Raw genomic sequence first — 11,879 nt, 5'->3', positions numbered from 1 at the left:
GAGAGAGAGAGAGAGAGAGAGAGAGAGAGAGAGAGAGAGAGAGAGAGACAGAGAGAGAGATAAGAGGAAGAAAAAAAATTAAAATATGGAGGGGATGAGTAGGACTGGTAAAAGACGACGGGGTGGTCGATTGGTGAGAATGGAATGATTAGAGAGAGAGAGAGAGAGAGAGAGAGGTAGAAACTCATTCATACTCCAACGCACCCGCAAATTACGAGCAATAACTTTAGCACTCGTCGTCTACATTCGAAAAGCTATACCAATGTCGCTTGATTAACAAATTTATCGTTCTTCGCTCTTCTTTAAAAGTATCGCCAATGAAGCGTGTAAAGGAACTTTTCCCGAAGGAAAATTCTGGAAACTATATATTTGCTTACTCTCTTTTTTTTTATCAAGATTCGTAAAAATATTGAAATTCTTATATAAAAAGAAATGTAGACAACCTATACAAAACTTTTATATAAACTTTCATATAAGCAATTTTATGTAAAATTCTACAAGTTATATAAATCTTCCTTTAAGAATTTTTTTGTCAATTTTATATACTAAACATTGTTCTTAAAAATCCTTAAAACTGTCAAAGTTACAATATTCTTTAATTTATGAACAAATAAATTTTTAGGAATTTTTAAAGAAATAATTTTGATGAAATAATTTTCACACTAAACTAAGAAAGCACATTTTATTAATAGTTATTAACACCTACACTATATTTGTGTAAAATTAAAATATTTAATTTTTATTTTTAAGAAAACGCATTATATATACACTTGACATACTATAATTGTACAGTAACTATACGTTAACTACAATATCGGAAAATGGAATGACCGAGGAAAGTAGCGCGATTGTCGTCTATCGGACTATCTCACGTATGAGCGAGAGTCGGATTATTCGAACTCGTTTATCATCGTTATTAGTTGAAAATCGCATCTGCGATAGACGCTCATACATTAACGGCCTTTTGTTAATTAACGCATCTGGCCGTCGCGCGAACAATGCGCGTCAAACTGCAGTGGCTATTGAATTTCGGCGAATCGGGTAATCCGTTCTGCTCCGAATCCGTCCGTCCGCCCGATACATGCCAGCCTGGGTAATCATGCGTTCACGTTTTATTAATCGGCATACCATTTTGTTAATTACGTGGCATTATGCAGCGGCGAAGTGCCGAGCGGAATGCCGAGTGACGCAGCTGGTCCGTCGAAGAGCATGTTGAACACTACATCGGTGGGATGATGTGTTCGTCCAACACCACCTGTTATAACTCTTGAAATTACGAAATCCTGAACTATATGCAATCCAATGTTTGAAGCTTGCCACGTGCTCGACCGTATACCTTCCGGTACGACACAGCCATAATTTTGGCTTGTTGACGATGTAGCAACCGAATTGTAATTAAAGTCGCACGCATTGTCCGCGGTTATGACTGCAGTATATTCGGGTTATAATGTCGATAGAAAATTTCGTATTATATATAAGAAAATTTATAAATAAAAAATATTATTTAATAATATAAAAATAAAATTAATTGAGCTCTCTCGAGATACTAAATAATATGTAATAATAAATATACATTAATTGACGAGCAATTGAGAACTAAACTAGACACAGTTATTTATGAATATAGTTAACTATTGTATTTTTTTGAAAGATCTTACATTAGATTCACATGAATTCATATAATCGAACGTTTCGGCTCCGTTCGACCCACCATCAGCGATGTCCAAACGATGAATGCAAAAATTATTCGCTATAACAGTCAGATTCAAGAGAGCAACCGAAAGAGCCTCTTTAATTCTATATTTGACAAGCATCAATGACAATTAGCTGTTTAGCTAAGTAAGCGCAGATGCAAACTTTGACCAAACATAACGAATGAGAGGAAATTATTTTAGAGAAATGAACAAACGAACTTGTTAAGAGAACTGAACCGCACCAAATACAATATTGAAATTCACTCAATATTATTTCAATATTGTTTTCGGTACGATTCAGTTCTTTTAACAAATCTGCTTGTCCATTCAGTTTACAGCTCTCTTTCGATTGCTCTTTTGAATCTGACTACTGCGAATAATTTTTGTATTCATCGTTTGGATATCATTGATGATAGCTCGAACAAAGCTGAAACGTCCGATTGTATGAATTCATGTGAATCTAATGTGATACCTTTAAAAAAATACAATGATTATTATTATATTTAAAGATGTTATTGATTTGTGACGTTAAATTATAATTTTAATGACAGACACTTACTTATTAATAATTTTACAAAAAAAGCAAAAATTTATCATCATACTGTATCTTCAATCTTAAGCTTATTGTAATGAAACGTATATTTGTTTCACTTCATATTACACCATGTATATTAGTTTAGATAGCGCAGGAATAAAAGCAAACTTATTTATTCTCCAAAGTCACTCTTCAATTTCTAATTCTATTAATAATAATTCTTTAGACATTAGTGCATATGTCGTATATATACGAATACATATATATAAGTATAATAGAACAAAGAATAATTTTAAAAAACAGTATTTCATAAATACAATTTATAAGACATTTATTTTTAGACTATTAGATAACTTTTACGGAACAAATATTTTTGGTCGGTATATCTGTAATAAAAAAAAATTATAAATCTCTATATAAACGTGCATATGCTATAATGGTGAATAATTAATAAAGTAACATATAAGATGTGTGTGTGTGTGTGTGTGTGTATGTTTCTCATCTCATAATTTAATAATTATATAGTCAAATTTGTAAGCGGAAATAAAAAATCTTATTATTATTATTTTTAAAGCTACTCTTGGCATTATAAATTTTTGGAACCTTTTAATTTCAAGAAATCTGAACATTTATTGTTGTGGTAGTTTTTGAAGACGGGGGACACGTGTTCTACGCTGGAAAAGAAAGGTGGGCGTTAAAGGAAACAACCAGTGACCTCGAGAAGTGTCCATCATATTTAGGACACCCGATAGACGATAAGTATGCTCCAGGATGCAAGTTGATAGAAACTGTGCGCGTGCGATTCATCTTTATTAAGTCATATTATTCATCCACATTTTTCTTTTAATTTACTTAATCAGAGAATTATCCATAGTATAACTGTATATCGTTATAGATATCACATATAATATAAATACAGAATGCAGAAAAAGAAGAGGAAGTATTACATATAACTGAAGGATTCAAATGTATACAAACATTTTAAATTCAAAGAATTTTATATAGATTTTTTTGACTACTATATTATATTCACGCGCGTACATCAAATTCATTAACGTTATACTGAGGAAGAAAAAAGAATGTTTTCTTTTAAATATTGAAGTATTTTCAAATTTCAAATATTTTCAAAAAGTGTTATGTATATACACAGCTTACAGCATCTTCACTCGGAAATGGGTTCTTATTCGATAGGAATGCGTAGGAGACATTTATCTCAACTATCGTTCTATCTACTTTTGACAAAGCTGATTAAGCATTTTTAGCAGTGCAATGTGTTGAAATAATTAGGTCACTAGATAAGATTTTATATTTTTGTAACCACAATCGCAGTGATTTCGCAGCACAGGATGATAATGAACGGAAAAACGGATGAACAGCGCCGATTAAAAAAAATCAGTTGGCGCTGATATAAGTTACCAAACGATGACAGAACTTGCGTAGTGGTTACGTTACTGCGATAATATTACTGAGTATCCGGTGATGTGACATCGCATACAATTTTATGAACTAGTCGCATATTGTGAGGCGTAAAAAACAACACAATAAGTATGGCATATTCTTATATCGTAGAAGAAGTACTTTCCGACGACATTCCGAGTGTCAAGCATGATATCCGACGCGCGAAACTATTTCTTCAAAAACACAGCACGGAATCGGGTGACAGTTTGTACGCGCATCATTAAATCTTTTGCCAGAAAAATTATACGATTTTTTCATTATTTTTATATGATTGTACTCTATTTGAGACGTACCTTTATTTTCAATATTTTTTTCACATATTTATTATATGGTATATGTTCTTTAGGGAAAATAAAAAAATAGTGGTACGAAAAAGTTTACTGAAAAGTATGGTAAAAACAATTATATTGCGTTAAGTCTGAAATATGAATTGTAAGATTATGTAGTCATATATTTTTAAACGTTATAGAAGTCGAAATATATTAAATAAAAATAAAGAAACACTATTATATAGTAAACAATACTGAGTAAATAAATTGTTATTAATTTACATATAATGATAATTTTTATTAGATATGACCATTTAATCGAGCTTTTGGCAAAAGTATTAGCTGAACGACCATCAAACGTTGTCGATATTTTTGAAGAATACAGCAGAAAATTGAAAGAGGAGAGATTTAAAATTAAGTCGGACTATCTTCAAGATTTGTACATACCACCCATGCAATACGACGACGCCAAGAAGCTCATTAAGCTCTTTCAGGCATGACAATGAATTAATAACAAAACCACGATATACTCCAAGTTTTTTTTCTAATTAATAATGCACAAACAAGACAAACTATAATTTTTGTTTTATCTTACCTTTCAATCTTCTTGCAATCGCGGCAGGATGTAAAGCAGATTAACAAAGACGAACAGGAGAGAATAGAGGATGAGGAGCAAAATGATAAGAAAAAGGAATCTCCCAATCTGTTGGATCTTTTATTTTACTTCGAGCAGACGGGTGTAGGCTTGCCGCGACATGAAATAGTGTCGCTTAATTTATCAATTCGGAAATTTGTCTCGACAATGCCGCTTGAAAATATTAGGTATTTGAGACTTAATTAATATTAGATCTAAAACTTAATTCTCAGAGAGCTCCTATATTCAATCGACTATTCAAATTTGAATCTTTTTCTCGCCATACAGTCGTTTTGAAGCGCCATCTAAGCCTTAAAATAGGGTATAATAGGTATTGGTACTACGAATCTAATCTCAAAAAATAGTAGTGAAAACTATATAGGTGCATTCAGCATATTCCATTAGATCTAAAAATATAAACCAAACAGGTACAAGAGCTCACTGAGCGCTTAGTGAACGGTCGTGCTTCTGGATGCACCTAGTATGACGATTGCTCACTGAGCGCTGAGTGAGCGGTTGTCGTTCTGCAGAATGCATCCCATGTCGTTCGAAAAGCAGTGTTTGAAGCACTCTGCCTCCTTTTCGCATTCCAGCTAAAGAAAAATGCCACGAAAGCTCAAGAAATGATTTTCTCGGCTTTAGGCGAAAATATTAGGTGGAAAATGAAGGAGATTGATTAGGTTAATATTCGTTCTTTTATAATTTTACATCGAAACCTGATAACAAGGACCGAGAATTAAGTTGTAGATCTAATAACTTGTATTATATATTCCAAAACTGTATTATACCCTTGTGTAAGTTAGTTTAATAAATGTATCTTTTTCCTATTAATTGGTATTTTAGATTTTGGGGTAAAATACTTGGAAAACCTAAAAACTATTATATATTAGAAGCTGAACTTGAAGCTGATGAACTTGCTCGAAGATTAAAGGTAAAATGTTAGTTATATAAAATATAAAATAAAAGTAAAATAGTATTAAAATACAATTAAATTCTGACATAATTCTTCTATACGTAGCACAAAAGACATTGCATAGCGATTTAATCTATTCTCTAAGTAAACATGGTATTATATAAAATATTTAACATTATGAATGACGTTGAAAAAATTGATTATGCTACGTACTACTATCCATTTGTGTATTCTTTATCATATATACCCTACCATATAAAATCAAAAACACAAATTAAAGAAAATATTTATAATATTGAAATCCTGCAGCTATATGAGTTTTTCTTAAACAAATAAGTATATATAATTTATTGTATACAATTAACAAATTGTACAATCTTGAGATTCTCTAAGAATATCATAATATTTTCTTTAAAAATAGCAAGAGAAACATGAAGCACAATCTAAAAGAGAAAAGGAGGAAGTTGAAGTCAAAATAGCGACGAAACTTACGGAGGAAGAGACGGCGACAAAAACTCAAAAAGAAAATATAGAGGGAATTGTCAAAACAACGAAAAGTTCACGTAAAGATATAAAGTCAGAAGGAAAGCCTCTGAATCTCGTCTTTCCATCGCTACCTGTTAATCCGTGGATACCATTGTCGGAAGTACCGACCGAGAGAATCGGGAGCGGTCTCAATAAAAAAGTGTGCATATTTACAAACTTTAACGGAATAGATATTTAAATCGACACTAGACCAACGTCACGTCACATATTTTTTCTATAATTTCTCGTTACCTCGTGGTAACCGCATTTAGGTGTATTTTGTATGCAACACGCCTGGAGTGGACGAGTGGATCGAACTTCCAACGGTTACACCGCAGCAGATAGTAATTGCACGACAGATTGTTCGATACTGTACGGGAAACTTGGAAACACCGGTACGTGATGGCTTTTAATGAAGGAGACCCTAGATTAGAACGATGTTATTTGTAAATATGATAGATCCATATAATACATTTAAAACGTTAATCCATATACTTTATTATGTTATTTATAATACTATAGTGATATACGTGACATGATAGTAAAATTTCGGTATACAATATGCAATAACAATAAATGAATAGAAGCGGGAGAAGATTACATTAGAACGTAAATTTTTTAATTATTCTATGATATATTGTATACACAATAATTATATTGATATAACAGTTTTTTAACAATCAGGCTAAAGGAAAGAAAAGTTATTAAAATCAAACAACAAATGAATTTTAAACCTAATAAAAATTTAAACATAATGAATTTAATTAATCACTTTAATTACTTAATCATTCCCACAGTTCTTCGGATTATTTCTTTAATTTATTATATATTTCTCTTGTTCCGAGACAGATTCATACTTTTCCACCGTTTCCTGGTACCGAAAAAAATTATCTTCGCGCACAAATTGCAAGGATCAGTGCCACCACTCACGTTTCGCCGATTGGCTTTTTCGTATTCAGTGGAGAAGATGAGGATGAAGAGACAGAAGAAGAAAGAAAAGGAAGTAATATATGACAAACTTCTATTAATTTTTGTAATTATCGTTTTGTAGATTATTGTTTTAGTAAACAATGAAAAGATATGCAAGTTACAATAAAATCATTGGTTATATATATTAACCCTTAAAAATGATATCATTTACACAGAGAATGAAAGTGACTATATTACAGAATAAGATAACAGTGTATAATATTGTCCTTTTTCCCTTGTCTTAATCTGTTATAATAACAAATTTTTTTATGACTATAACCGCGGTAACATTAGGGTTAAAAAGTCACTCGATTGTTACTTATTATATGTAACGAGATAACATATTACTCATTATTCGTTATAAGTTATTACTTTTTTTAGTAAGTAAATGCATAGTATAATGCAAGTTAATTTTAAAGTGATTTAAGTGATTTTCTCAACCTGTGAGCGCTATCTCAGCGATTAGTTGTTATTATAGTCATAAAAAATTGCAACATTATTATCAAAAAGTAACGAATAAAGAAACGAAATAGTAATTCTTCTATTCCTTATTGCATTTACATACGTATGTATAGTCTACACAGAAGATGAGTTATTAGAAAACATGAATTATGATCCACTGCCAATCAAGGATCTTGTAGATCCTTCCATGTCAAATTGGTGTCATCATAGTCCATATATTCTTAAGCAAGGACGTACTGTCTGGTGGAATTCCAAGGAGGAAAATATTGTCGACGTTAGTTGGTTGGATTAAATATTTTAGTTTTTCTTGTAAAATTATCTTTTGTGATTACTTGCGGAAGTACTTCATCAAATTGTTTGATAGGAAGCTTTAATTATATAGGAAGTATTTGAAGAAGAAGAAGAAGAACTAGAAGACGACGTAGAAAAAGATAAAATAAAGATGATGGAGAAAAAGATCGGACCACCTCTCTTAATTCCTTTATCTGAAGATGCTATTATCGACTCCGTGATACCATGGACTGCTAGACAGTCGTCATATGTACAATCAGATGTTGCAGTAGCTTTAATTAGATCAAATATCTGGCCTGGAGCGTTTGCATTCGCGGTAGGAAAGTAAATATTATACACCTATTTTTTCGACATTAACACTTATTCAGATTACTTCAAAAACTAACTATATTGATACATTTATAAAGTAATTTTATATAAATTTTTGCAGTAAAAAAGTAGTATATACAATATTTTGTCATAACACACACACACACATCATCTAATTTAATTTAATTTAACAAAACGGTTTGAAATTTATTTAATATCTCACATATACATAATTTATGGCCCATCGTTAAATAATCATGTAACTCGCTTCCATGAACATTTGCAACTTATGATAACTTATGAAAAATTATGTCGAACTATACAGTTACATTACAAAAAATTATGCGTAAAATTATGCTAAAATGATTTTAATATTATTTTACAGATGTTTTGCTACTATGTATATTGGCTGGGGTCACAAATACAATGCGTATAATTATAGTCCTTCTCATATGTCACCTGTTCAAGATCAGTACAAAATCGGACCAGAAATTATGGAAATTTGTGACCCTGTTGTCAAAGAAGAAAAGGCATATCAATTACATTTGTCACCAACATTATCAGCAGGTAATTGTTAAAAAAATATATGTACCTTAGTTTTTAAAATAATTAAAAAATAAAAAATCGAGTATAACGCATGCAAAGAGAGGGAGAGAGAGAGAGAGATTGTATACGCATTAATTTTTTATTTTTCTAAAAATAATTTTTTCCTGTAGAAGAAGACGAAATATTAGGTAGAGAAGAGACGGAGGATGACGAAGAAGAAAAAGAAGAAGAAGCAAATAATGATAAGGAAGATGATGAATAATTTTCTTGGCATGTTATCACACATATGTTACATTATATACATATATATATATATATCAGGAGACGCGGTAGTGTCTCCAGTATATAGTATAAAATAAGTATATCTTTAAATTTTTGTCAATATTTCTCCTAAAGAGTGTACTAGGAGGATGATATATGATCCTATATATACAGATATTATATAATATAGTTTTACCCTTGAGACATACTTGAAATAATTATTATACATGAAAATACATATAATTTCGCGGGCAACGAGCCGACATAAAATAATTACAGTTGAAGAACAAAGAATATATATTTAAATTAATGAAAAATAAACAATCATAATAAACGTTTCGACACCGATATCATTTTCAATGTTAACAATAATTCAATTTTAAATGGAAATTTAACAGAAATTATTACACATATATACAGAGTGGAGCATTTAAAACAGGTCACCTGAATAACTCGCTTGTTTTTAACAATAGAAGAAAAAGTGTCAAATAAAAGTTGCTCCTATAATGCCCCTCCCTATATATACTATTATTACTATTAAATATGTAATATATTTCTCCGAGGAAATAATAAAATATATATACAATTTTAAAATATATATATATATTATATATATAAATATATTCAATATTATTACAATAAATATTAAATAATTCGAAAAAATGTATAAAATTATATATTCGCTATGTTATCTTGGGAAGATATCTTCTTTATCGAATACTCACGATGCTATATTGAAACTATTTTACGTTGATGACGCCACGTGTTCAGCAGCTTGTGCTTGTATTATTCGTCAATGGTTTTAACCTCTCACGCTGTTGTCTTGCTAATTATTTTACGTGCAGAAACTTTAAGAGATAAAATGACTAAAGAAGCTACTGAAATTAATTGTACATTACGATCAATAAATTGCGAAATTAATTTATTATCAAGATCTGATGGTTCTACGATGTTTATGCAAGGTATATGATATTACAAATATCATGGATAAAATTTTGTTAATATAATATTCTAATTATTCTCCTATGTATATAGGTGATACCACAGTTATCGCAGGTATAAATGGGCCCTTAGAAGCAAGAAGCCAAAAAATGGCATATGACAAAGTTTCTATTGAAGTTACATATACACCTCTTAAAGGACCAGCGAGTAAGTTTGTCGAAATTGAAATAGTTATGTACTAACTATTATATATATTTCAGCATTATTTTGGATTTAATAATTGTCTATCAATTATTTCAGAAGTAGACGATAGATTAATTGAAACATATATAAAAGAGACGTGTGAATCGGCTATATTAGTTTCATTTCATCCCAATACCATGGTATGCATTAACCTACAAGAAATGCAAGATTCTGGTGGGGTAAGAGCTCTCTGTGTCACACACACACACACACACACACACACACATATATATATTAATAATAAATCTGTCAAATAAAAATTAAATTATAAGCAAATAAAATTTCAGTTACTAGCTTGTGCTATTAATGCATCATGTTTGGCACTAATTAATTCAGGACTTTCCATGAGATTTACCATTGCAGCTATTAGTTGCATGATAGAAAAAGGAACGAGGGAAATAATCATAGATCCTGACAGCTCACAATTAAAAGTATTTAAATAATAAGAAATTATAAAATATGTATCTTTTCTCAAGAAATATTTTATTCTTAATGTAATAAACTTATTTACAGAATGCAAGAGCAGAATTTACATACGCATTTGACAGTATTAACAAAGATATTGTATGCTGTCATAGCATTGGCCAATTTTCTCAAAACGAATTCTTGGCTTCTATGGATAAATGCAGACAAGTTAGTAAATATGTGTTTGAATATTATAGGGAAGTAACGAAAAAGTATACAAATGTAATATAACATAATATTTTATTTTCAAATAAATGTTCTTTTTTTACCATCTTCTCTAATCAATAAAATCTTAAACATGTATATTAAAAAAAATTTACAGAAAAAATAATTATATTATTAGTCATTTATTCTTAGGACGCTGTGAGTTTAAATATAAATTAAAAGATATTTTTTATCAATTATCAATATAAATTTTTCAGTTGCCAACATTTATTCAGGTGCACAACTTGAAACACAAATTACATATTTGGACGATTTCTATTTGTCGAATGCATGGAGTATTAAATTTATTGAAAGTATACACTATACATATATACAATATATATGTATACTGAGTGGCCCATGTAAAGTGTTACAAGTTAATAACTAAAAATATATGTCATATATATATATATATATATATATCAAAAAGTTGTTCATGAGAAAATGTCACATATTCGAGGAGCCTTTCTAACTATGCAAACAAAAATCCACCACTTGAAAAGGGTCAGAGGATAACTTCAAAGTTTCAAATGGGATCCCCTGTAAAATGTTACATATTTGGATTCTATGGGGAAAAACAAATAAACTTTGTCTGAAACATTTCTTTAGAAAATGATCCTATCAAAAATTATGAACATTTAAACTTTAATGTAGAGTGCATTGAAATTAATGATAAGTAATTAATTAAATAAAACTCATAGTTTTTCTGTTTTTTTTTATTTTATTAAATGTTCGAATTGTTGACCATTAACATATAAACACTTAATTCTTTTTACAAAACTTTGTCTCACTCTAAATACATTTCTGGAGTCACCTTAGTGCAAGCAGTATGTATTCTTTGTCTTAAGTCTTCTTTCGTCTTAAATGGTTGAGATGTGACTTCCTTTTTGTTATATCTCCATAAAAAAAATAGTCCAAAGGTGTAATATTAGATGAACGAGGGGGCCATTGACAGGACCTCCCCGATCTATCCACCTGTCACAAAATATCTTATTTAAAAAAGTACTATATTCAAAACTAAATACATAGTAGATCTGTATTTACGTTTCCCGAGAAATGTGTATATTTATGTTTCTTTTGGTTAATATCGAGGTCGTTTTCGTTTTCATTATATCGTGAACACAACTTTGTGTCAATGAAATTCAATTGTGAGTAAAAT

At 30.2% G+C, this 11,879-nt stretch overlaps 2 protein-coding genes across 2 annotated transcripts; both read left to right on the top strand.

Moving 5' to 3' along the window:
* The first annotated feature begins 3,776 nt into the window (after positions 1–3,776).
* Positions 3,777–8,867, top strand: Rsph4a (Radial spoke head protein 4a). The gene is made up of 11 exons (XM_018540802.1): positions 3,777–3,895; positions 4,261–4,450; positions 4,579–4,778; positions 5,434–5,521; positions 5,925–6,188; positions 6,301–6,423; positions 6,878–7,031; positions 7,585–7,733; positions 7,842–8,074; positions 8,445–8,626; positions 8,776–8,867. Exons 1-11 carry the CDS (start codon positions 3,777–3,779, stop codon positions 8,865–8,867), a joined length of 1,794 nt encoding a protein of 597 aa, XP_018396304.1.
* Positions 8,868–9,660: 793 nt separating this feature from the next.
* Positions 9,661–10,747, top strand: Rrp46 (exosome complex component Rrp46). Its single transcript, XM_018540842.1, has 5 exons — positions 9,661–9,828; positions 9,902–10,015; positions 10,109–10,230; positions 10,339–10,482; positions 10,565–10,747. Exons 1-5 carry the CDS (start codon positions 9,663–9,665, stop codon positions 10,745–10,747), a joined length of 729 nt encoding a protein of 242 aa, XP_018396344.1. The 5' UTR covers positions 9,661–9,662.
* The last annotated feature ends 1,132 nt before the right edge of the window (positions 10,748–11,879 follow it).

The sequence above is a fragment of the Cyphomyrmex costatus genome, unplaced genomic scaffold (assembly GCF_001594065.2).
Source record: "Cyphomyrmex costatus isolate MS0001 unplaced genomic scaffold, Ccosl1.0 scaffold270, whole genome shotgun sequence".
NCBI lineage: Eukaryota > Metazoa > Arthropoda > Insecta > Hymenoptera > Formicidae > Cyphomyrmex > Cyphomyrmex costatus.
The sequence above is the reverse complement of the archived record's forward strand: the minus strand, read 5'-3'. Positions and strand labels throughout refer to the sequence as shown.

Coding starts and splice junctions, on each gene's coding strand:
- Rrp46 (XM_018540842.1), top strand. CDS start 9,663: ATGGTTTTAACCTCTCACGCTGTTGTCTTGCTAATTATTTTACGTGCA. Junction 9,829..9,901: donor TTCTACGATGTTTATGCAAG/GTATATGATATT, acceptor CTATGTATATAG/GTGATACCACAGTTATCGCA. Junction 10,016..10,108: donor ACCTCTTAAAGGACCAGCGA/GTAAGTTTGTCG, acceptor CAATTATTTCAG/AAGTAGACGATAGATTAATT.
- Rsph4a (XM_018540802.1), top strand. CDS start 3,777: ATGGCATATTCTTATATCGTAGAAGAAGTACTTTCCGACGACATTCCG. Junction 3,896..4,260: donor ACGGAATCGGGTGACAGTTT/GTACGCGCATCA, acceptor AATTTTTATTAG/ATATGACCATTTAATCGAGC. Junction 8,075..8,444: donor TTTGCATTCGCGGTAGGAAA/GTAAATATTATA, acceptor ATTATTTTACAG/ATGTTTTGCTACTATGTATA.